We start from the raw sequence: 26091 nt of genomic DNA, 5'->3' as shown, positions 1-26091 counted from the left end.
AAATAAAGACTTTCAAGAAAAAAGCTGAGAGAATTTGTCACCAGAAAACCTGCAGCTCGGGGCGCCTGGGTGGCTGAGTCGGATAAGTGTCTGCCTTTGGCTCGGGTCATGATTCCAGGGTCCTGGGATCGAGCCCCACATCGGGCTCCCTGCTCAGTGGGAGCCTGCTTCTCCCTCTGCCTGTCTCTCTCTGGCAAATAAATAAAATCTTTAAAAAAAAAAGAAAAAAAGAAAACCTGCAGCTCAAATGCTAAAGAAGGACGTTTATCAGGCAAAGAAAAATTAAAGCAGATAGAAGGTTGGTACCACACAATGGAGTGAAGAGCACCAGGAATGGTAAATACATAAGTAAATATCCAAGACTTTTTTCCCCCTCATTTTATTAATTAAGAGATAACTGCCTGGGGGCACAAGGCTGGCTCAGTCAGAAGAGCAAGCAACTCTTGATCTTGGGTCATGAGTTTGAGCCCCATGTTGGGTGTAGAGATTACTAACAAAAACAAAAACAAACAAACAATAACAACCAAAAAACCAACCAAACAAAAAAACAAAAACCCCCAAAAAGACCTTAATATACAATCATAAAAATTAATCCAAAAGGCAGCATATAAAGAGAAAAGCAACAAAGCACAGAGGAGAAAACCAAGAGCAAGATGGTAGATTTAAAACCCAACCATATTGTTAACGATAAATGTAAATGGTCTGTTTTCACCAATCCAATTAAAAGTAGAAGAATAGATTAAAACAAGTGAGACCCAAATATATGTTGTCTCCAAGGAAGCCACTTTAAACATATAGTTAAAAGTAAAAGGACAGGGCGCCTGGGTGGCTCAGTTGGTTAAGCGACTGCCTTCGGCTCAGGTCATGATCCTGGAGTCCCGGGATCGAGTCCCACATCAGGCTCCCTGCTCAGCGGGGAGTCTGCTTCTCCCTCTGACCCTCCCCCTCTCATGCTCTCTCTCTGTCTCATTCTTTCTCTCTCAAATAAATAAAATCTTAAAAAAAAAAAAAAAAGTAAAAGGACAGAAAAAAGACACGTTATACAAACACTAACCAAAATAAAGCTAGAAGCCCACAGTAATGACACACCAAGTAGATTTTGAAACAAGGACTAAATTTAAAAAAAAAAGAAAGAAAGAAACAAGGACTATTATCAGGAATAAGGAAGGACATTTCAGCATGATGAAAAAAATAAAATTAAACCTCTAGGCAGATTGACAAAAAGAAGAAACATGATCAATATTAGGAATGAAAGGGAACACCATTATAAATTGTACAAATACTAAAACTGGTAACTTAAATTAAGACCAGTTTGTTGAAAGACACAGGATTCTAAAATTTACATATAGTAGTCAATGTAATATAACCATTTTTTTTTGAAGATTTTATTTGTCAGAGAGAACATGAGAAGGGGAGAGCGGCAGGCAGAGGGAGAAGCAGGCTCCTCGCTGAGCAAGGAGCCTGATGCAGGACTCAAAACAGGACCCTGAGATCATAACCCAAGCAAAAGGCAGATGCTTAACCAACTGAGCCACCCAGGCGTCCCTAATATAGCCAATTTTGAGAAGAAACATATTTGGAAGACTTACACTACCTGATTTCAAGACTTACTAAAGCTACAATAATTATGACGGTGGTATAAGGACACACAGATGCCAATGCAACAGAACACCATCCAGAAATAGACCCTCTCCTACACGGTTAATCTTTTTACAAAGATACCAAGATAAAGTCAGTAACTCGGGGATAATCTCATCACAAATGGTACTAGAATAATTGGCTATAAGTATGAACCTTGACCCTTACGCTACAGTAAAAAATAAGCTCCAAATGGATCACAAACCTAAATATCAGCCCTGAACCTATAAAACTCTAGGAGAAAACAGAAAATGTTTATGATTCTGGGTTAGTCCATTTATTAGATAAGACGTTAAAAGCACAAATTACAAAAGAAAGAGTAGATTTAACAGATTTCATGAGAATTTTACACTTCTAGTCTTTAAAAGACACTTGAGAAAATGAAGAGGCATAGAAACTACTGTAAGAAAATATATACAAGGGGAGCCTGGGTGGCTCAGTCGGTTAAGCGGCCGACTCTTAACTTTGGCTCAAGTCATGTTCTCAGGGTCCTGGGATTGAGCCCCGCGTCGGGCTCTGCGCTCAGCAGGGTGTCTGCTTGAGGATTCTCTCTCCCTCTCCCCAGGCTCACTCTCTCTCTAAAATAAATAAATCTTTTAAAAAAAAAAAAGAAAAAGAAAACATATACAAAACCTGTATTTGGTTAAGGATTTATATCCAGTCTAAATAATTTTATTATTTTTTTAAAGATTTAGAGAGAGAGAGAGAGAGCATGAATGGGGGGTGGGGCACAGGGAGAGAGAGAATCTCAAGTAGACTACACGCTGACCGCAGAGCCTGACTTGGGGCTCGATCTCACAATCCTGAGATCATGACCTGAGCAGAAATCAAGAGTCAGATGCTTAACTCAGTGAGCCACCCAGATGTCCCTATTCAGTCTAAAGAATTCTTACAACTCAGAAAAACAACCTCCTTTTATTTTTTATTTTATTTTTTAAAGATTTTATTTATTTATCTGACAGAGAGAGAGAGAGACAGCGAGAGAGGGAACACAAGCAGGGGGAGTGGGAGAGGGAGAAGCAGGCTTCCCGCCGAGCAGGAAGCCCGATGCGGGGCTCAATCCCAGGACCCTGAGATCATGACCTGAGCCGAAGGCAGTCGCTTAACCAACTGAGCCACCCAGGCACCCCAAAAGCAACCAACCTCCTTTTTAACATGGGCAAAAAATACAAAGTTACTTCCTCCAAGACACAGAATGACACATAAGCATATGAAAAGATGTTCAACATCACGGGTCATCATGGAAATGCAAACAAACCACACTGAGACAGCACTGCACATTAAATGGCTAACATTAAAAAGACAGACAAAACCAAGTGATTAGGATGCACAGCAACAACTCTCACATACTGCAGGTTTTCTGGAAAGTGATTTGATAGTTTCTTACAAAGTTGAACACAGACTTAACCACAAACCATAAGACCCAGCAGTGCCATAGTTTAGGTCATCTACCCAAGAAATGAAAACCTGTGTTTACACTTTAAAGACCTGTATGTAATGTTTATAGCAGCTATTCATAAGAGCCCCCACATGGAAACAACTCAAACGTCTACTAAGTGGTAAATGAAGTATGGAATATCCATGCAATGGAATACTCCTCAGTAATAAAAAGGATGCACTCAACAACTTTAAAAATTTCAAAAGCACTGAGCTAAGTGAAGGATGCAAGATACAAAAGATTACATACTGTAGGCTTCCATTTATGTGAAATTCTAGAAGAAGCAATTCTATCACTGTACCGTGATAGAAACCAGGGATACAACTGTGGGAAGGGGAATGACTATAAAGGAACTTTTAGGAGTGAAGAAGTATTCTATATCCTGATTATGATGGTAGATTTGAAACTGTATACATTTGCTACAACTCATCAAATCACATACTTAAATTGGTGAATTTTATTACACGTAAGTTTTCCCTCAATAAAAGTCATATACATTTACACATAATATTTGTGACATCACACCACCTACCTGCATGTTTCTTAGGAAAATGCTCAGGGAGACCATAAATTTGTATCTTTCTCATAACTTATTTCTACGTTCTCTCAACCCACTTCTTAAGAGGACGTTTACATTTACAGCACTTCCCCTTCACAGGTAATGGGGGGTGAGGGTGGAGGGCAGAGCGAACTATACTCATGGCTACCCAGGCCTTACCCTTCACATCTAGGGAATAACATCTCCTGGATACGGAGTTCTCATAATTCCATGAGAAACTGTTTTAGCTGAAGTGTGTAAATATGGATGTCAAAGGCTAAAATAAAAATAATTTCTATCTCCTCTTTCAATAAAAACAAGAGAAAGAAATATGCCTCCCTTTTTATAATTAAATTATTACACGTCTTTAGATTTTTTTATATACGTACCAAGGAGAATAAAAAAAAATCTTAGACTTTGTTTCTGTATGTATAAATATTCATCAACTACTGTTGGAATTTCAGGAAAAAGTTATTAACTCTTTAATAGATTCCAAATTTTTAAGTCCTGGGCTATAACTCAACCCAAAGGCAGTTTTACCCTTAAGTATACCAGCACATTTTATATACAACACAGCACACTTACATTCTGTAACACAGGGCTCACCGGGTAAATGGGAGACTGCTGGCCATTTTACTTACTTCAACCATTCCTTGATGGGGTCTAGGGAGGCTACAGGAATGGCGTTGATCATCGTGACTTTCTTGCTGTAGTCCTTGTACACTATCACCATATCAAAGTTCTTCAGGTGAAACTGAACCCGCTCAAAGTGAATCAGCTCCACTTCATCCAAGGTCACCACAAAAGGTGGCTGTTAGGGAGAAACTGGATCACTACCACATAAATCTCCTAAAGCACCAGTCTTTTCAAATTCTGTCAGAATCTTTTTTTTTTTTTTTAAGATTTTATTTATTTGAGAGAGAATGAGCACTCCTGTTTTTTTGGGAAAGACTAAAAGCAATACAACGTGCTGAGAAGCCTCAGTAAATGGATTTGTAAGATCAAAATCTTTCCTCAAGGACAAAAAAATTTAAGAAAACTTTAAAAAAAAACAAAATAAAGTAACTATCAAAAATGAAAATCATCAGAAATAATGACCTAGTTTTCAAAACACCTATGCTTCCGCTTTCTTTTCTCCAACAATTTTCTTACTAAAAGGAGGTAAGAAATACTCACCCACTCTGTAGCATTTACCAGTGCACTACTGGTGGGCTGAAGGAGGCAAGTACTCCTGTAAGGAGCTCCATTAAATCTGAAAAAGAGTAAGAAAAAAGACTCAGATAAAATTGGGCCCACTGGAAGAGAAATTTGCTGCCACAATACACTTCTTTCCTTTTCCCACCCCAGCATGCATACTGGAGAGTCATTTACAGGGGAAGCCTCTAAGTCTGAGCCACTCACCCCAGCCCTAAAAATGTTCAAGCAGGAATGGATGTCTCAGAGGTTTTCAATCAAAGGAAAAAGGGAATGATCTGTTATGTTGAGTTATTATAAAGGAAGAATAACTAATTTTTCTAATAGCTAGACAACCACACTTCAGGCCAAAAAGATGAGGAGGTATGTTACCCCAAGTCCCTAAAAGGCACTTCAAATTCCAGTTCCTCCTTTGTTAGAGCCTCTACTTTCTCAATGAAATTTTTAAAGGCTGTTTTCAGTTTGTGCCTCATTTCTCGTTCCATCTGTAGAAGAAAAAAAAATACTAATTAACCATAGCCATCACTTTACTTGTTAATAGTACATCCCTTCAGCAAGCCCGAAGTGCTTCGACAGGCCTTAATTCTCACACCCACGATGCCGACACGGACACTGTCCTAGAGGCCACTACACCGTAACTGCACGGCCGAGGCGGCAACTGACGTCTCATCCACAAGCCACAGCATTAGGCCAACCCTGTACACACTCGAGTGGTTCCACAGAAAGATTCAGGGGTTGCTCATAAAATACGACTCACTGAACTCAGATCTGAAGCACAAGCTACGTCAGTACCCTGCACATACAACAGGAAATGTCCCAGACCTGCTCAGCATAGAGGTCATCTCGGTCATGCATGTGCTGATGTTTGCCCAAGTCCGTGGTGATCTCTCCCACTTCTGTGTAGAACTGCACGTCTGTGTGCCGCTTCTTCCCAAACATGATGGCATTCTGGGGGCAGAGCAGAAAGCACAAAAAAGACGTCAGAAAACTCAAAGAAGCAGATAACGACAACAAACAACATGAAAACAGAAATAATACCTACGCTGGAAACCATGGCATTTATGTAAAGATAGTTAAACCATCCCTGGGGTCATCATAAATAATGACATTTGGGAATGTGAGAGCATATGAATTTTAAAAAGTACTCCTATTTATTAGGATGGACTTTACAGATTATGCTGGAAATAAACTGTGTCTAAAGCAACATTTTTCTACTGCAGAAACAGGAATTTGGAGAAAACCTTATGTTTGGTGGTCATTATAAACATTATCTCATTCAATCCTCTTAATAATCTTATGTGACAGGTGATATCACTCATCACTATTTTAAAGGAAAGAGGGTGACACAAAGATCTTGCCCAACGTCTGACAGCTAGTAAGGAGACAGGTGTACCTTGAGGTGAAAGTGCAAGACAATAATCATTTCTCCATCACACGGCTGAAACAAAGCGTGCTTGATGTTATTGTACAGGATATCCACTTTGTCTCCTCGAACAGAGGTGAAGCGGAAGCCTGGGGACAAACAAACGAAGCTGCTAAACGTCAAGTAGCAGCATGAGTGGAGGCCAGAAGACACTGTATCTTTCCTGGCTGATGTGAACAGGATCAGAGAAAATGCCAAAAACTATACAGGGCTTTCCGTTCCTTGTGCCCACAGAGCAATGTCAGTAGATTCCTCCCAGCGTTTCCCTGGTGTACTCTATTATCTAATCATCTACAAACGTGCCCCAGCGACAAAGCCCAGACCCATGAGAGATCATCCATACCATTGACATGGGCCTCCAGTGACCCCTGCATCCTCTTTTGGGCAATGTTTGGGCGAATGTATAGATCTTTCAGTTTGGGATTACTCCGGTTGAGATTGATCACCAGGGAGTCTTGTTTCACAATGCCCTAAGCAGAATGAGAATTAATGTGAATCCTCACGTATGTCTGCTGTGTCCGCCAAACCCACACGTATCCTGTTACAGAAAGGTCCTTTGTTGGTGTTCAAGCTCACCTCCTTCTCCTTTTCTTCTGCTTCCCGGGTCTTATAGCGCTTCTGTACTTCCTTTATAATTCGGAAAGCATTCTGGAGGTTCAAGGCTGGTACTGTCTGTTCTCCAGGCGCCTTCATATTTGAAGCTCGGTACGTACTGTTGAAAAGGGGAAGCCAGAACTTATATAAGTTTCTGTATCAGGCTGGGTAACTTGCACTCTCTACTCTATTTTTAACTGACTTAATATCTTTCAGGAAAAAAAGGTACCAGTGAATGGTAGGACAATGTCTGGAAAGCTGAAAAACATCTCCCTTTCTTCTCTCTAAATAGAGAATATTATAAATGGCTAATCCACTGGGTGGGAAATCACACTGATTTTTCAAATCTGGCATAGTCGATTATCCCATTCCATACCATGAAGGAATGGACTCCAATGAGGCACACATTTCCTATTTATGATTCTACTGCAAAACATATGTAATCAGTTTGACATATTTTCATGAGGATTCCAAATTGGGTTCCATCCTCAAAACAGTACAAAGCTAGCAGGATGATCCTAAACAGGTACCACCAAGGGAGGCTCTGCCATTCATAAGATGAGGGAGGACACAGCACAGACAATGAAATGTTTCTGAGAATACCGCTCCAACCAGCAGGGATTTGGGGATGGTCTTTTCCTGGGGACTCACATTTCCTTGACAAAAGTGGCTTCTGGGTTAGGAAAGATGTTGCCCTCATTCCTGCCCAGAGCACTGCCTGGGCAATAGAAGTTGATTCGCAAGTAAGTATAATCTCCTTCCACGGACATGCTTATATTCTGCTCAAAGAAAGGAAAAGCATTAACAAAATAAACAGGTTTCTTTCCAAATTCAAGATTAGTAGTCATGGGGACACAAAGTTAAGTTGCGAGTTACAAGCTGACTGCTAAACCCAGCCTGTAAACCTCGATCTAGCTCTAATCAACTGTACCTTATTTTTTTTATATGACCAAATGTGTGCTTCCAAAAGGACCACTGACTTCTCAGAGCACCTGGAGCCACATGTCCCATTACACATTAAAAAATGCTTAACGCAAATGATTTTTCTAGACTAGACCACTGAACTTTCTAACCAAGTGAAAACTGGGGAGGAAGGCGAGTGACAGCAGGACGCAAGGAGAGGAGAAGCTGATAAAGTGAGAAGGGTGGAGTCCAAAGGAGCAGAGGGTGGGAGGGACGGTGCAGTTCGAAAAAGAATCTGCGGAGAGCACAATTAGTAGTTTCCGAAACAGTCTGGATGGAGCCTGACTCGGCGTTCATACCTTGATTGTGGCAATGTGAAAGGGCGTCGCGATACCGAACACCGGCATTATCACAGTTTCGTATTTCTTATCGATATAGATCTTCATTTCCCGAATATGTGGTTCCTTAGGCATCAAAGATGGGTTTTTATAGGACACGTTAGATTTGCGAGCTCTGGAGTGGGGATAAAAAATTTTTTTGAGAAATTTCTACAAATCACATGTGAACCTAAGACAACCTCGCTGCCTGACACAAACGCTTACTTCTGAATCTGTTGTTCTCCTTTCTGTTCGGTCAGTCGCCTCTTTGCTTCCTCATTGAGTTGAGCTGCCAGTTCCTTTTGATGTGCTCTTCGTTTCTCTTCTGCAGTCATCTCGTTCTGAAGAAAGACAAACCCAAGTCAGCAGAAGTGTCACTCCTACAAATGTGCCCCAGGTACGAGCCATAGGACAGGTAGAGATCGATGTAGACTGAAACCGTAAACTCACTCGTGTTCTTTCTGTAAGTAATGCTGCCCGAGAACCTCTTCCCAACAGGTCCTCGGCCTCATCTTTCTCCTCCTCCTCCTCTTCTTCATCCTCATTCTGTGGGGAAAAAAATCATACTCAGAAATTCGGTTTTAATCTTTTTAGCCAATATAATTTTTGCCTTTTCACAGTACCAAACTTCCTACACCATTTATCTTCCTTCTTCCTACCTTTAGAAAAATCCCCACGTTCTTCACTTTCTTCTTCACAGAAGTGAGAACAGTAGCTGGGCCATCCTGGAATAAAAGGAAGAAGTCAGATATTTATAAGAGCATTTAAATGAGGCACTTTCACTTTCTAGCCTCATGTATAGGAGGGTAGGGCTTTGAAACTTCTGGATACTAAAATCTTTGACAATACATACGTACAGATTTTATCTTCCCAACCTCATGAGGAACTATAATTTGGGAGACAATACTGAGATAATGATTAAGAACACAGGCTTGATTTGAAACCTGGCTCAATCACTTCCTAGTGGTGACATCTGGCTACGGACTGCTTCTGCTCTGTGTCCCAGTTTTTTTATCCGAGGGTAGAGTATCTACTGCGCAGGATGTTAGAATTCAATGAATTACTGCATAAAAGTCCTTATATAATAAGAATACAGAAGTATTTGCTATTAAGCTTAAGAATCAGTTCTGATAAAAAAAAAAAAAAAAAAGGCCACAAAGGCGCAGAACAAGCAAATCCTTAGAAAGTGGTTTAGTCATTGCCTAGGTTTGGGAGGCTAGGGTACCGGGTTTCTTTGTGAGGTGATAAAATGTTCTAAAATTAGATTGTGGTGATGGTTGCACAACTGAAAATCACTAAATATTACTGAATTATACACTTTCAGTGGGTGAATTGTATGGTATATAAACTGTAGCTCAATAAAGCTGTTTTTAAAGTAAAATAAAAGAATCAGTTCCCGTTATTATCATTACCAGGGTTCAAGCCACAAAGTAATGAATGGCTTGGTTTAAATCATTCCCTGTACTTGAATGACAATCTCTGTTCCTAACTGTATTAGGTCACTGTCCCGGATCCCTCCCTTTAGCTAGCATTTGACAAACACTTTCAAGAAAAAAACCCATAGAGTACAAAATGTACCTCAAATGTCAGTTCACAAACACTCAAAAGTTGAAGAAGCAATACACACCTCATCCACAAGCACTGTGTCACCAATGAAGAGAGCATAGGTTTTCTCTTCTGGTTTCTTCCCTTCCTTGTTAGTCAGATCTGAGAATCCCAAATTGATGCTGAAAACCATCCCTACAACAGCAAACAGGAATCAATGTCTAACTGTGAGAGAATGGAGAAGGGTAGATTTTACACAAAAAAGGGGGAAATAAAGCTATAGGAAACTATTCAAAAAAGTATTTTCCTAAAGCTGTAAAACTCACCCTTTTTCAGTTTGTACTGATTTTTACTATTAATTACTAAAGAGCCTTCACGGAATTCAATTCCCATTCCGAACCTAAAAAAGAAATGAAGAGAAACTTCAGCAATAGGCTAAAAGATCTCTAACATGGGTCAAGTACAATATATTCTATTGCAATTTTCAGGATAAGGCAGGCAAACATGTTGAGTGATTTGCCTCTGCTCATCAGTCAGTTAAGGAGCAGGATTTCAGGACAATCTTTGGGCTAATAATATGTTGAAAAGAATTTCCTAATTAAGTACCTCATATAACATTTATTACATCAAGCCTTCTTTATTTTAGCTTACTCACCCATATTTAAATTTTAATATTCTAACATGAAATCAAATTAAGCGTTTTCCTATAAACAACTTGGCAGACTGTTAATGGGTACATTACCAAGACTGTAATAAGTGGATTAAGCAAGGCGATTGTTAGTGGAATGTTGATAACTAGGATTCATTAAGTCGCCTGGGCCAGGACTTGGTACAGGTTGATACATTTCCTCTTGTCCATCAGAGAAATCCAGAAAGAAACTATATATCCCAGACTAGTTTTCATCTAAGGAAACTGACCAGAGCCTTTGTTTCCCAAAAATGTCTTTGGTTCTGTAAGATGTTCTTAAGTATTTCTAAGTGTTCAATGGTCAAATACACCTGAGAAATGCTGAATTAAATAAAAATTGAAAAAAAAATGTAAATAGTAGGATATCACAGAGTATTTCATTTGCAAACGTGAGCTGAGGTGTTCTAAGAGAGGAAATACAGTAAGTAATGTGCCCTAACACTAGTAAGTTAAGCCTAGAACACCTACTGGTATCTACTACATTGGTCTGGAAAAATCTCAACCCCATCCCTGGGTGTAGAAATGAAATCTTTCTCACATTCTCTGATAACACTATATGTTTGGCATATAAGTTTAATAGTCAATAAATGACGGGTGAATCAATCTAAGAATATTTTGCCTGACCATGGCCAGTCAGGAAAACTGTCTCAGAGTGACAATGTACATCACATCTTACCCTAGATTTTTGGTGATTTTGTTCAGCAGCTCTGGCTTCTGCTTTTTAACCACGTCCATGACAGCATTATACACGTCACATATCTTCACACCTAATGACAAGACAGAGAGGAAAGAGTATCTTTCAGGAAAAAAAAAAAAGTTTCATTTGGTTCGGTTTATCAACATTTTTTCACCTGTCCTATAAAGCAGAGTTTCTCAGGTGTGAACTAAGAAATTCAGCTGTGGGGTGCCTGAGTGGCTCAGTTGCCTGAGTGTCTGGCTCCTGATTTCGGCTCGGGTCATGGGATCAAGCCCCACGTGGGGCTCTGTGCTCAGCATGGAGCCTGCTTGTCCCTCTTCCTCCCCACCGGCCCCTCCCTGCATGTGCCTACGCGTGCTGTCTCTCTCTCCAAAATAAATAAATTAAAAAAAAATTTTTTAGGGGCGCCTGGGTGGCTCCGTCGTTAAGCATCTGCCTTCGGCTCAGGTCATGATCCCAGGGTCCTGGGATCGAGCCCTGCTTCGGGCTCCCTGCTCCGCGGGAAGCCTGCTTCTCCCTCTCCCACTCCCCCTGCTTGTGTTCCCTCTCGCTGTGTCTCTCCCTGTCAAATAAATAAGTAAAATCTTTAAAAAAAAAAATAAAAAAAATTTAAAAAAATTTTTTAAAGATTTATTTGAGAGAGAGTGCATGCATGCACAAGCAGGAAGAGCAGAGGAAGAAGGAGAGAGAATCTCAAGCAGACTGCACTGAGCGTGGAGCCTGACTCGGGCTTATGACCTTGAGGATCACGACCTGAGCTAAAACCAAGAGTTGCAAGCTTAACTGACTGCACCAATAAAATCTTAAAATAAAAAAAAAAGCAGCTGCAGGAGTGGTAGGAATTAGAAATTTGCATTTTTAAAAACGATTTACCTAGTCACCTAGTCATTACACTGCTTGAGAATCACTGACTCAGAACTATGGGATGCTAGGTAGTCTCAGGGAAATAATTTAAGAGTTGATAAATGGCATGACATTAAAGTTACACATTTTGAAAAACAGGACTACTGAATGGGTGAATTACTATGAGAAGGACTCCAGCCTTAACTTTTCACGATCTAGGATATGAATAGACATTTCAAGCCAGAATAGTCTAGATATGGTGGCCTCAAAGGGGTCCTTATCCTCACCAAGCTACCTGTGACTACGATTTCCAATGGGATTTCTCAAGATTGACTTGAGATCTTGAGGAGGAATGGTGTCTAGAAGCGATGGGCACATGGGTGGGCTTACAGAGTGGCTTGAAGGTGGAACACATAAAGTCCCATTTAGCCAACTGGGAGTGTGGAGTTTCAAGACAAAAGAGGTATGGTGTTAAGCACTTTGCTGCCTTTTGAGGTAGATAATTGCTTGCCTAGCAGAGTTGCTATTAGTTCTGTTCTTAGACTATGATTCCTTGTATCCACTTGATATAGAATTAGCAATACAGGTTGTTGCCAGAGATACTAGTTCTCAGAACCTTCTAAAGAAAAGTAATAAGGCCAAGGTGTTTTATGAAGATCTGGACACAGAGGCCTAACCAGTCACAGTTTTTTGTAAACACCAATGTAAAACCAATGTAACTACTCAGGCCTAAAAGAAGACTGAGGAATGAAATGCTAGGATGATTCAAGGTTAGTAAAATCTGATTCTATTTTAGTATAAGAGCCTCAGGAATAGAAATGCATATAAACACTAGAAATATTTTTGTTAACATCATTTCCAAACCTTCTTTTCTAAGCCACCTCACCATGTCTTAATTCCTTTAGCAGTTCCTCTTGAAGTTGGAGCAAAAAGTTGTAATTTTCTTGAACTTCCTGAGAAGGGTCAACCATCAAAGTGCGAACAAGGTTGGAGCAGTAAGATTTGAAGCGAATACCCATGGCACAAGTGATGGCCCCAAAATGCATGTGATTCTTGTCACTAGAGACCAAAGGAAGAAAGCATTCCATTACGCAAACGAGCAAAGTCCTTAGTATCACTGACATACGACATTTGTAATCACTACCTTTCCCTGCTCTATCCCAAAGCTGAAGCAGAAGGACCTAAACTTTTTTTTTTAAATAAACAAACCAGGTTATAAGGGAGTAAAATTAGTGACAAAAACTTATAGAATAAAAATTCAGTGAAAAGCTGAGTTGTGGTGTCCTAAATAGACAAAGAATATACCAAATTCTATTAGTTATAGTTCAACAGTGCAGGGGAAAGCGTCACTTATCCACCAGCCACTGTGAACTGTAGTATTCATTATGAATTAGCCCTAGTCCCTTCAGCCTGAACAGGAAAAACAGCGTTCTCTACAATACTTTTAAAAATTAGAAGAATTACATTATGGCATATCTAATAATACCTTAATGGTTTTTCTCAACATGTTTTGCATTTTTTGTTGGTATTTTTAATCATCTGGAAAAGCAAAATCAAATAAATGCTCAAGTAAGAAATGAGTACCAATGTGAAATAAAATAGAAATAAGCTAGGGCGCCTGGCTGGCTCAGTCTGTGGAGTGTGTGACTCTTGATCTCCCAGTTTTGAGTGTGAGCCCCACACTGGGTATAGAGATTACTTAAAAATAAAATCTTAAAAAAAAAAAAAAGAAGTATGTGTAGAATAAAACAACAAGATAATGTAGAAGGCAGACTAATGGTTATTCTGTCTCTTCCCACTTTTCTGAATTCCAGAATGAGTCCAAGAAAAAAACAGGCCAAAAGTTGAAACGCTCTGGTTGTTGTTATATTTTGAAGTTCTCATACTTACCTCACCACACTGAACTTGAGATTATAGTTGCCACCACTTTGAATGATAGGAGGGTAACACATTTCCACCGTAGAAGGGTCTGCCCCAGCTAGGTATTTTTTCTCTTCAATGGCCTTTTCCACAGACTCAGCCAGTTTGCTGTGTCGAACTTTCTGTAAGCATGCCCAGAAATAAAACAGTATTTACAATATTCATCAAACAGTGGCAAAGAGTTTTGGGTTTTTGGACATTATTGTTTGAAGACAACATATATCCTGATATCACTTGGGACACTAAAAAAGTCTTATGAAATGGTCTACATGTCAGATAACACAGTGGTATACCTGCAAAGCCGATTTTGAGAACAATATGTGAATTTACAGCTATAGAAGGAATTCTCAAAATACTGAATAACCTTAAGAAACTATAGCACAGGTTTATAGTTACTTTGAAAGAGAGATGGCAGGGCACCTGGGTGGCTCAGTTGAGTGTCCAACTCTTGGTTTCAGCTCAGGTCATGATCTCCAGTTGTGAGACTAAGCCCTGCAAAAGGCTCCCTGCTCAGTAGGGAGACTGCTTGGGATTCTCTCTCTCTCCCCCCCACCCCTCCCCCACTGCATGCACAGGCGCACGTGAGTGGTCTCTCAAATAAATAAATCTATGTATCAAAAATAAATTTATGTATTAAAGGCCTAATTTCAAAGAAGCTGAACACACACCAAAAAGCACTGCATGGAAGGGACTTATTTCTGCTTCATTAAAACAGTAAAGACTTGCCCCTCTCCATTTACCTCATCTGCGTCAACTATTTCCATGACTCTTTCCTTGAAGAATTTGTTGAAGACCTCAGAGGTGATGCTAGCTGCTTTCTTCATTAGGTTGAGCTCCCCATCCTCCTTTACAGCAATGGTATAGGCCACAACTGCACTGATATCTATCTGCAGTCAAAGTGATAAGAGTTTCTAACATGTAAATAAGAGAATTGCTAAAGAAATGCATCGCTCCCTTGGGGCGCCTGGGTGGCTCAGTTGTTAAGCGTCTGCCCTCGGCTCAGGTCATGATCCCAGGGTCCTGGGAGCAAGCCCCGCATCGGGCTCCCTGCTCCGCGGAGAGCCTGCTTCTCCCTCTCCCACTCCCCCTGCTTATGTTCCCTCTCTCGCTGTGTCTCTGTCAAATAAATAAAAATCTTAAAAAAAAAAAAGAAATGCATCCCTCCCAATTTGACTATCATCAGTGAATATATCTGGTTATTTAGCAAACGATTCATCAGTAGTTTACAAAATACTGAACTACTCTTTTCTTGGATTGAATAAACATTTAAAATAGCTCTCTACCAGGTCACAGTGTGTATTCTAATAGGTATTACATTAATGAATCATTTAAATGTAAATGTAAATGATCCTCTCTAAAGGATTTTGTAAAGGCTGAAGAAGGAAGACAGGCAGGAGAGCAGGGAGAAAAAATATGTATTTTCTGGAATAAGAGATTTTTCTGTTTCCCTCTGAAATAGCTGAACTATCTTCCCAATGCCTCACCCCTGACTGAAAAGTCAAACTGCTTACTGCTCAGCCAAACAGAATGAAAAATGGAAATGTGAAGGAATAGTTTTCCCAAAACAAATACTTTGCACTATCTGTTATGGAAGCCTCTCACACTTTTGTCTTCCCAACTGCCAATCTGTTTGTTTCCAGGACTATTCTTACTTTGTCAAAGCCCTCTTTGTTGAGGCAGTCATTCCAGTTCTTCATGAACTCTCCAGGGAATTTGTCTTTGCTGAACACTCCAATCTTCTTGCCATTCTTGCTTTCTTTAATGGCTTCAATCATTTTGTCAAAGCTGCTCTTATTGCTTTCATTCTATCAGTGCCCCAAAGAAAAAAAGGGGTTAATCAGTTTTAGAATTAGACATCTATGTTCTACTAGTAACAGGCAGAGACAAATATCTGGAACCCCAGAAAGAATAAATTCTCTCCTCATGCCCCATCTACTTCCTTGGGACAGACTATAACACACTAAAAGTTAACACAAAATTTCTTCAGATATTTTTATATACTGAAGTGCCACATAAGTTGACAAGACTATTCTTTTTCTTTAGGAACAGCTAAAACACTCACACAAGGTGAACAATATTCTGAGAAAAAGTGCCAGAAAGTATGACAAAAAAGATTACATGTGGGGTACCTGGGTGGCACAGTAGGTTAAGCATCCGTCCCTTGGTTTTGGCTCAGGTCTGCTCTCTGGGTCGTGAGATCGAGCCCGGCGTCAGGCTCTGCACTCAGCTCAGAGTCTGCTTAAGACTCTCTCTCTCCCGCTCCCTCTGCCCCTCCCCTACCACAGCACGCACACACACGGGTGCCTGTGTGCATGCTCACATGCTCACTCTCAAAAACATCTTAAAAAAAAAAAAATCATGCGATAAAAACTGAAAAGGAGCTATATCTGTTTCCTTAAGGACATTTAAAATTATTTATTCTAGGGGCACCCAGCTGGCTGAGTCAGTAGAGCATGCGGCTCTTAATCTCGGGGTGGTGAGTTCGAGCCCCACATTGGAGGTAGAGATGACTTTAAAAAAAAAAAAGTTATTTATTCTAATGAAGGTACTAAGATGAAAAAAACCAGCTGACAGTATCCTCGAGAATGGACAGATAAAGTGATTTTGCTACAGAACTGACAGGGTTATTGAACTTTTTTCTTCTTAACAAACACAACAAAGATGTGACAGAACTTTGTAATTACAACCACAGTCAGCTAAAATCTTCCTCTGCATTCTTTTAAATTCTTAGAAGGCATTTCTATTCATCACTTTAAACATTCTCTCACATTTATGACATGTTCTTTATTAGTTCTGACCTTTTCCCGTATCAGCAGAGTGATGGCAGGGGCTCCATTAGCATTCTCATTGCCCTTAGTGTTGGCAATCTGTTTTAAAAACTCCACTTTCTTCTTGCTGGCCATAAAGATGATTTTGTCATCACAGAAGACCATGATAGTATCAGTCAGTTCATAACCAAAGAGCCATGTCTATAGGAAAAGACAGTATGTGATAACAGTATTTACAGATAAAAAAAAATTGATGCACTTATTCAGAAATATTTATAAAATAAGGTATCCGGAATTAGCTTCAAAATAATGTAGATGTAGATACAAATGAAATGAAGCTGGCCAAGAGCTGGCAATTTATTGGATAATGGGTACGTGGGAGTTCAATATATTATTTACTCTGATGTCTGAAATAGTCCATAATAAAGACCATCAGTTCTTTTGGATAATTTGTGTTTACAGGAACTATACTGTTGTTTAATAGGACAAAAATGCATAAAACCACAGACAAAGTAGCACATCAGGGAACTGCACATTCTAGCTCCCCCAATGACTGCCAGTTGCCTACCAATTATTCATTTCTTCTTCCTCAGAAAGATGGGATTGTTAGCTGGGCACACTACTCCGCATGAAGACTATTTCCCATCCTTTCTTGCAGCTAAATATGGCCATTAAGTTCTGGCCAAAAAGTTTTAACTAGGAGTATTCTGTGAGACTTCAAGCACGTCTCCTTATAAAGGGAAGGGTGTCTCCATTTCTTTTCCCTTTCTCCATTCTTTCTGCTTGGAATGCAGATATAACGGCTAGAGCACTAGCAAATTTTGCACCATGGGCTGGACTCTATGTATGGCAGAGTAGAGACCTGAAAAACCCTGCGTCCCCGAAGACTAACTAAAAGAAAAAGAACTGGGCCGCTGGGTGGCTCAGTCGGTTAGTCTGACTTTGGCTTAGATCCTGATCTGGGGTCCTCAGATCAAGCCACGTGTCCAGTCCGGCTCCACACACAGCGGGGAGTCTGCTTCTCCTCTCTCTCTGCCCCTCCCCCCACTCATGCTCCCGCTTCTCTCTAATAAATAAAATCTTTAAAAAAATAAAAAAGAACTGTTTTGCTTAATTCACTGTTATATTTTTTTGTTATATCCCAATTTACAGACTTCTCTTTCCTTATGTTCTAAGCACTCTCCAGTAAACTTTTATGTTTCTTTTTTTAGTTGAAGTATAGTTGTTTCTTTTTATAGAAGAATGTGTTTGTTTTTTTTATTTTTTTTATTTTTTTGGTCCACTCAGCTTTTAGTGATGATGGAAATATTTTCTACCTGCTCTAATATGGTAGCCAGTACCCGAGTACTTGAGACTTGGGATTGAGGAATTAAACTTTTGATGTGGCTAGTGACTACCACGCGAACAGAGCAAATCGATTCAGGGCTAAGACTGCCACAAAGCACTCACCTGTAAGGCAGTTGATTTGGCATAAACAATTTCTTCATCAACACCCACTGATACAACAATGGCATCAACGTTGGCATATTCATCTTCTCCTTTCTGAAAAGTAAAGAGTGGGTAATTTGGTCATTGTCTTTTTATCCTCGTAAAACTGGACTACTTCAGTATTTCCCCAGGGTATATATAATTTTTTTCCTAATAGAAATGCCAACTTTGGGCGCCTGGGTGGCTCAGTTGGTTAAGCGACTGCCTTCGGCTCAGGTCATGGTCCCGGAGTCCTGGGATCGAGTCCCACATCAGGCTCCCGGCTGAGCGGGGAGCCTGCTTCTCCCTCTGACCCTCTCCCCTCTCATGCTGTTTCTCTCTCTCTTTCTCTCAAATAAATAAATAAATAAAATCTTTAAAAAAAAAAAAAAAAAAAAGAAATGCCAACTTTGGGGCACCTGGGTGGCTCAGTCAGTTAAGCATCTGCCTTCGGCTCAGGTCATGATCCCAGGGTCCTGGGATCGAGCCCCGCATCGGGCTCCCTGCTCCGCGGGAAGTCTGCTTCTCCCTCTCCCACTCCCCCTGCTTGTGTTCCCTCTCTGTCTCTGTCAAATAAAGAAATAAAATCTTAAAAAAAAAAAGGAAATGCCAACTTTCAGGTACATGTTTGCTTGGCAGCCTCACAGTCATTAGTTACTCTGTTTGTTAAACAGCTTTATTGAGATAGAATTCACACACAACACAATTCATCCATTTAAAGTGTGCAGTTCAATGGTTTTAATGTATTCAGAGTTATGCACCCATCACAGTCTAATTTTAGAACATTTTCATCTCCCCAAAAAGAAATCCATGAGCAATCACTACACATCTCCTCCCAGCTGTATGCAATCATTAATCTAACCTGTTTCCACGGATTCGTCTATTCAGGACATTTCATATACATGGCCTTTGTGTCTGGCTTCTTTCACTTGACATGCTTTCAAGGTTCACCCGTGTTGTAGCATGTGTCAGTGTACTTTGTCCTTTCTGTCACTGAAAAACAATTCACTGTATGGATCTACCACACAGTATCTATTCATCAACTGCTGGACATTTAGGTTGTTGCCATTTTTTGGCTATTATGAATAATGGTGCTATGAACACTCATGTATGTTTCTGTGTATACACACTTGAGTATATACTTAGGTGAAGAATTGCTAGGTCATATGTTTAACTCTGTGTTTAACTTTTTGAGGTTAATGGTTTAACCAGACTGTTTTCCAAAGTGACTGTACCATTTTATACTCTCAACAGCAATCTATCAGGGTTCCAAATTCTCCATATTGTGACCAACACTTGTTGACTTTTTTTATTAGAGCCATCCACTGGGTGTGAAGTAGTAACTCACTGTAGTTTTGATTTGCATTTCCCTGACAGCTAATGATGCTGAACACCTTTTCACATGATTACAGACCATTTGTCTACCTTTAAGTGCCTATTCAGATTCTTTGCCCATTCTGTAACTGAATTACTGCTTTATTATTAAGTTGTAAGAGTTCCTTTTATATTCCAGATGTAAGTCTCTTGTCAGACAGGACTTGCAAATTTTTCTCCATTCAGTGGGTTCTTTTCACTTTCATAATGATGCTGCCCTTAGAAACACAAAAATTTTTAATTTTGAAGGACTCCCAAATTATTTTCTTGTGCTTTTCATCTCATACCTAAGAAGGCTTTGTCTAATCCAAGGATATAAAGATTTACTTGTATTTCTATAGCAGTTTTATAGTTTTAGCTCTGATATTTAGATCTAATGATTAATTTTGAGTTAATTTTTGTGAATGGTATGGGGAAGGGGCCTAAGTTCATTTTTTTTGCAGAGGGATATCCAGTTTGAAAAGACTGTTCTTTTCCCATTGAACTGTCCTGGTCAAAAACCAAATTATATATTTTTAAAAAAGCAAATGATACTGGGGCATATGGGTGGCTCAGTCTGTTAAACATCTGACTCTTGGTTTCAGTCATGATCTCAGGGTCATGAAATCAAGCCCTGCATCGGGCCTCGTGCTCAGCGGGGAGGATGCTTGAAGTTCTCTCTCTCCCTCTGCCCCCCTCACTTGCGTGCGCTCTTTCTAATACATACATAAATATAAAAAAAAATCAGGTGATGCAAATGTGAAGGTTTGTTTTTGGATTCTCAATTCTATTCCATTACCTATGTTTCTATCCTTACACTAATAGCATGTTGTTTTGATTATTGCAGCTTTGTAACTAGTTTTGAAATTGAGAAGTGTGAGTCCTCCAACCATTAACTACTCTTGAATAACTCTGTAAGACCAAAAGACTGGTAATTATGGGCTAGACGGTCAAATCTCTAACTTGCCTATAAAGTCAAGAAAAACATCTATATAAGACTCTTCATGTCTAGGCTTCTGGTTGCCAGTAAGAATCCAAATATAGTATCAATTAAGGTTTCTGTTGAATTTCTCTACCCCAACAAAATACATAGGACAAAGAGTTACCACATAGAAACTGTATGTATTCCCCCACTGATTTTCAGTGAGAAAACGTTTTCCTTCAGGTTGGTAAAGTTTATCATTAGTTCTCACTGATGATGCAAAAGCAATGGTAGTTACAACACCTAGAGCTTTAACATGAATCAAGGCAGTGGCACCAAAGTAATTCTTTACTACTGCATAGTCATGGAAGGGGGAGAGGGGCAGTTTCTCTAAGAATGTCTTTGATGCAGCAAAAATGATTAATAGTAAGAAATCCCAATCCTTGAGCATGTCTTTTCAATATTCTGTGTAAAGAAATGGGACGTACACACAAAGCACTTCTATGTGTAAAGTTAAGTATGATGGTTGTCTTAAGGAAAACTTTACAATTATTTGAATAACAAGTTGAAGGAGCCATTTAGCAGACCTGGGTGTCTAGCATACATTTTCTTGAAAATGAATGAAGTGAGCCTGTTGCTTCAAGAAAAATGAATGATGTCTTATGTAGTTAATGATAACATTTGAGTTTTCAAGCAAAAATTAGAATTCTGAAATAGCTGACTTGCCACTGTGAACTTAGCTTCCCTACTTAAGACTTTTCTGATAAAACTAGTGGTGATATTAACAAACATGATTCTTTGACATCATATAATGAAATGTGTAACATTTAGAAGATCTACACAGCTGAGAGAACCAATGCATGATGTTACAAAGTCATACATGGGTAAAGGATCAAAGGTACAATAACCTGAGTATAAAAAGTATAATATTGTGGTTTCAAATTCTAAATTACAACTAACTTTTAAAAGATTACTACTTCTTGAGTTTCAATGTAGTAACAAAGTATATCCATAATTATCTAAAAAGGTTATGAAAATAACCCCCCCTTCCAGCTTCATGTATGATTTTCTTTCTATACTTGATGCAACCAATATAAAGAAAGGCTCACTGGGGTCCTGAATAATTTAAGAATGTAAAGGGTCCCACTATCAAAGTTTGAGAACCACTGTGCTATATTATTCCTATGCCATAGCACATTAACACACTAGTCTTGGCATTAAACATTCTCTCCTCTCAATTTTTGCTACATATACTCCAATTCTTCAATAAACATGGATTTTGTGGCAATAATATTACCACTACCTTGATAACCTCCCAAAATTTGCAACAGGCGCCTGCCTATATTTAATGCTTATAGGTTCTAGATACAGATCAATCTATATCCCCCACCCCAAAATATCTATCTGCAAAAAACACCACTGAAATTAGTCAAAAAGTCCATTGTTATTTTTTGAAACTTGAAGTCTTGGTTCAGTCAATATTTTTCAACAAAGAAAACGGTATCAACATGTATAAAAATTCAAAATACACAGTAATACATTTCTTAAAAGTATATAGAGTGTAATCATGTAGCTTAATCACTAATAATATGGGAAAATCAACCAAAGGGATCTCAATAAAATTGAAAATAGGGAGAGAGAGAAAAAGGCCCACATATTCAGCTCTTTCAAGCAGATGCGGAACCAAACTCAACCAACCCAAGGATTTCCATTCGTATAAAATGCCTAATTTTCCTCTGCCAATCACAAAGGTGAGAGGATGAATCCTAATTTCTCTTGGAACCCAGCTGCTCTGACCATTTCATACAAAGTTCTTGACTGATTCTTCACAAAAACCAGTGGGCTCTAACCCAGGAAAGAAATGCAGTAACTGGAGAATTTTAGGTATTTAAAGATAATGAATTTAGAGAAAATTTTTCTTAAAATGTGATTCAATGAAAAGGATTACAATAAAACCAAATATCTTAGACAGCAAAATCTGGGATGCTGTTTTGTATTTTCAAACCTTATGAGGAGTACAAATGCTTTATACAGATCACATCTGAAAATAGTCTTCTGAAACTATGGGAGATTTTTATTTATCAAATTTGCATAAGTTACCTGAAGTAACATAACACATAATGTAAAATATTTTTTATATATTTTATTATATATATCATATGTATATATAAAATATTTTCAGATTAAATTATGTCTGGAGGGGCGCCTGGGTGGCTCAGTCGGTTAAACGTCTGCCTTTAGCTCAGGTCATGATCCCAGGGTCCTGGGATAGAGCCCCGTGTTGAGCTGCTTCTCAGCAGGCAGCCTACTTCTCCCTCTCCCTCTGCTGCTCCCCCTGCTTGTGCTCTCTTGCTCTGTCAAATAAATAAAATCTTTAAAAAATATATATGTCTGGCATTTTTTTTTTTTTAATATTTTATTTATTTGACAGAGAGAGACGCAGCGAGAGAGGGAACACAAGAGGGGGAGTGGGAGAGGGAGAAGCAGGCTTCCCGCGGAGCAAGGAGCCTGATGCAGGGCTTGATCCCAGGACCCTGGGATCATGACCTGAGCCGAAGGCAGATGCTTAGCAACTGAGCCACCCAGGCACCCCTGGAATTTGTTTTAAAATATTAGAGTAGAGTGGGCTGGTTGAAAAAAGGAAAAAAAGAGAAAAATGCTACAAGGCTAACACAGCCCTTGTCCCTGGACCAGTCCTACATCCAACTCCAAGTGCCAGCCTGGCTATTAGAGGGAGCTGGGGCTCAACTCTGTGCTACTTAAATGGCCTCAGATTCCTACCTGATCTCTTCTGCTTGGGCTGATCTTCAGAACTCAGACTTGAGACCTTGTCAAATCTGGACTTGTGATCCCTGTGTTCCCCTTTCTAGATGAACCATCTTGCAGCAGTGACCCCTGGTGTGCACAGATTCTCAACATTCACCAAACCCTTTCTGTCTCCAAATTCTGCCACCTTCCATTCTGTTTGGTCCACTTGATATCCAACCCTTGCTGAAACGGGTGTTCCAGATGGGAATAATAGTTTACTGAGCAGCCACTTTTTTTATGTGCCTTGCATTTATTTATTATCTGTAACCCTCACGATAAAAATTGACATGCAGTATGCATGACCATATTCAAAACCCCGATCAACACCTGGCACACTTAAAACTCCCACACAAATATATAAGCAGTCCTCACACTCATGATGATTTAGACTTTTTAAAAAGTGCTGAAAGCCTAATTAAAATACACATTATTAAACGTAAAATACTTTCTATTAGCATACAGCTATAGCATATCAGATAAAATTATACTTTTCCTACCACCTCTCTCTCTTTCAGTTAACAAATCAGATGAGAATTTCATTAGGATCCTAAAGATAAAAATGAATCCCTCTGGAAGGTTTCTGATTTTTATCTATAAAGAGATTTAAGGTCATTTGACAAACTTTTCAGGTAAGATGTTAGTATTGGTGACTTCTTAAATTTAACACAAGTTTCTTCAGCAACTGCAAGCAATAGGTATCAAGGTTTGCCTACTGTATTTAGAGACACTAAAGCCTATTGGTTAAGGGCTCACTCTGAAAACAGACTGCCTGGGTTTGAATCCCCAATCCCACCACTTGTTGTGACCTAACCTCTCTATGTCCCACTCTCCTCAATCATAAATATTGCTGTGTGAATTAAATGAGCTAATGTATATAAAGTACTCTAAACAGTGCTTAACTCACAGTAACTACTATGTATTTGTCATCATTATTACAGACCAAAAGGCTATTAGTTAAAAATTTTACTGTGTACCACACCACTACAGTTACTGGCGTCAAAGACTGGCTGTCAACTACATTATTAGTACAGAGTATGTGTACAGAATGTTAGTACAGAATATGTGCACTTTCCGAAAGTCTGCGTACAACTCATACAGGAAATGATTTTAGGTGATCCCAGATGTGGCTTTAAATATTCAATTACCTAACAAAAAAAGTTACCTATTTTTCTCTTTAAATCTACTTGATCATATCAAGCCTCTACCTGTTTAAGAAGATATTTACAAATGACATATCTGATATAGTGTTAATATCCAAAATATATAAAGAACTTATTCAACTCAACACACAGAAAACAAATAATCTGATTAAAATTGGGCAGAAGAGATGAACTGACATTTCTCTAAAGACATACAGATGGCCAAAAGACACATGAAAAGATGCTCCACATCACTGATCATCAGGGAAATGCAAACCAAAACCACAATGAGATATCACTTTATACCTGTCAGAATGACCAAAATCAAAATTACAAGAAACAACAAGTGTGGGTGGATGTGGAGAAAAAGGAACACCGTGCACTGTTGGTGGGAATGCAAACTGGTGCAGCCACTGTGGACAACAGTATGGAGTTCCTCAAAAAGTTAAAAATAGAACTACCCTATAATTCAGTAATCGTGCCACTGGGTATTTACCCCCTCCCCAAAATACAAAAACACTAATTTGAAAGGATATGTGCACCCTTATGTTTACTGCAGCATTATTTACAATAACCAAATTATGGAAGCAGCCCAAGTATCCATCAATAGATGAACAGATAAAGAAGATGCGGTGTATATATATACACAATGGATTATTATTCAGCTGTAAAAAAAAAAAAAAAAAGAATGAAATCTTGCCATTTCCAACGACATGGACAGAGCTAGAGAGTATAATGCTAAGTGAAATAAATCAGAGAAAGACAAATACCACATGATTTCACTCATATGTGGAATGTAAGAAACAAAACAAAGGATAAAAGACAAACCCAGATACAGACTGTTTTTTTTTTTTAAGATTTTATTTATTTATTTGACAGAGAGAGTGAGAGAGCACAAAAGCAGGGGGAGCGGGAGAGGGAGAAACAGGCTCCCCACTGAGCAGGGAACCTGATGTGGAACTCGATCCCAGGACCCTGAGATCATGACTTGAGCAGAAGGCAGCCACTTAACTGACTGAGCCACCGAGGCGCCCCTAAACTCTTAACTATACAGAACAAACTGATGGTTACCAGAGGGGAGGTGGGCGGGTGGAAGGGTGAAATAGGTGATGAGGATTTAGAGTGCACTTATCTTGAAGAACACGGAGTAACATACAGAAGCACTGAGTCACTATATTATACACCTGAAACAAATATAATACTGTATGTTAACTATACTGGAATTAAAATAAAAATAAATAAAATTTTTAAAAAAAGATTTTATCTGTTTAATGCTAGTCCTTAACACCTGCTACAATTTAATAATGCTGTTGTGCTTACATTGTCTTTATTTTTTAACAGCTACATTTTATTTCTGGAAAGTGACACAATTTTCCATTCATAGTGATGTAAAGTATCCTTTCTGAATATATTTAGGTTTAAAGAGATCAACAGTTTTTGGAAGATGAAAAGAGGACAAAGAGTGGGAAATGACTAAGCACAGTTGTGGTAGCTACACCCCAAGAATATTTGACAAACATTCTCACTGGTAAGGTACCAGTAGATATGCATATCTCAAAGAGCCCCAGTGAACTCAGAACTTAGAAGGCACCAAGTATCAGGGATAAGGGAACAGGGTACATCGAACTTGGATGAGTTCAGGACTAAAAACAGAAGGTCTGGTCAGTAAGTTTAAGAGAGGGACAACCCCCCAACCCCCTACCCGCCCCCCCGCCCCGCCCCAGGTTCTTGGAAGTCCTGAGACAACACCTAATCCCTATGAAAGAAGACTTTATTCTCTGGAAAAATGGGCTCAAAAAGGCTATAGACTCAAATATTAGGCCCAGCAGAAGGCAA

The 26091-nt window shown here is 39.2% G+C and overlaps 1 protein-coding gene across 1 annotated transcript in view; it reads right to left on the bottom strand.

Moving 5' to 3' along the window:
• SUPT16H (SPT16 homolog, facilitates chromatin remodeling subunit) overlaps window positions 1–26091 on the bottom strand; it is a 38896-nt gene that overhangs the window by 5209 nt on the left and 7596 nt on the right. Inside the window, exons 2-22 of the mRNA XM_032417015.1 lie at window positions 18016–18108; window positions 16597–16767; window positions 15451–15603; window positions 14539–14685; window positions 13769–13920; window positions 12765–12937; window positions 11015–11105; window positions 9977–10050; window positions 9733–9845; window positions 8765–8830; window positions 8556–8651; window positions 8331–8446; window positions 8088–8241; window positions 7477–7604; window positions 6808–6943; window positions 6575–6701; window positions 6202–6320; window positions 5631–5756; window positions 5181–5293; window positions 4791–4866; window positions 4256–4425 (exon numbers count right to left, since the gene is read on the bottom strand). Coding sequence (XP_032272906.1) covers window positions 4256–4425; window positions 4791–4866; window positions 5181–5293; window positions 5631–5756; window positions 6202–6320; window positions 6575–6701; window positions 6808–6943; window positions 7477–7604; window positions 8088–8241; window positions 8331–8446; window positions 8556–8651; window positions 8765–8830; window positions 9733–9845; window positions 9977–10050; window positions 11015–11105; window positions 12765–12937; window positions 13769–13920; window positions 14539–14685; window positions 15451–15603; window positions 16597–16767; window positions 18016–18108 — 2594 coding nt within the window. The remainder of the gene's footprint in view (window positions 1–4255; window positions 4426–4790; window positions 4867–5180; window positions 5294–5630; window positions 5757–6201; window positions 6321–6574; window positions 6702–6807; window positions 6944–7476; window positions 7605–8087; window positions 8242–8330; window positions 8447–8555; window positions 8652–8764; window positions 8831–9732; window positions 9846–9976; window positions 10051–11014; window positions 11106–12764; window positions 12938–13768; window positions 13921–14538; window positions 14686–15450; window positions 15604–16596; window positions 16768–18015; window positions 18109–26091) is intronic.

The sequence above is a fragment of the Phoca vitulina genome, unplaced genomic scaffold, assembly GCF_004348235.1.
Source record: "Phoca vitulina isolate PV1807 unplaced genomic scaffold, GSC_HSeal_1.0 scaffold20, whole genome shotgun sequence".
NCBI classification, from domain to species: Eukaryota; Metazoa; Chordata; class Mammalia; order Carnivora; family Phocidae; genus Phoca; species Phoca vitulina.
The sequence above is the reverse complement of the archived record's forward strand: the minus strand, read 5'-3'. Positions and strand labels throughout refer to the sequence as shown.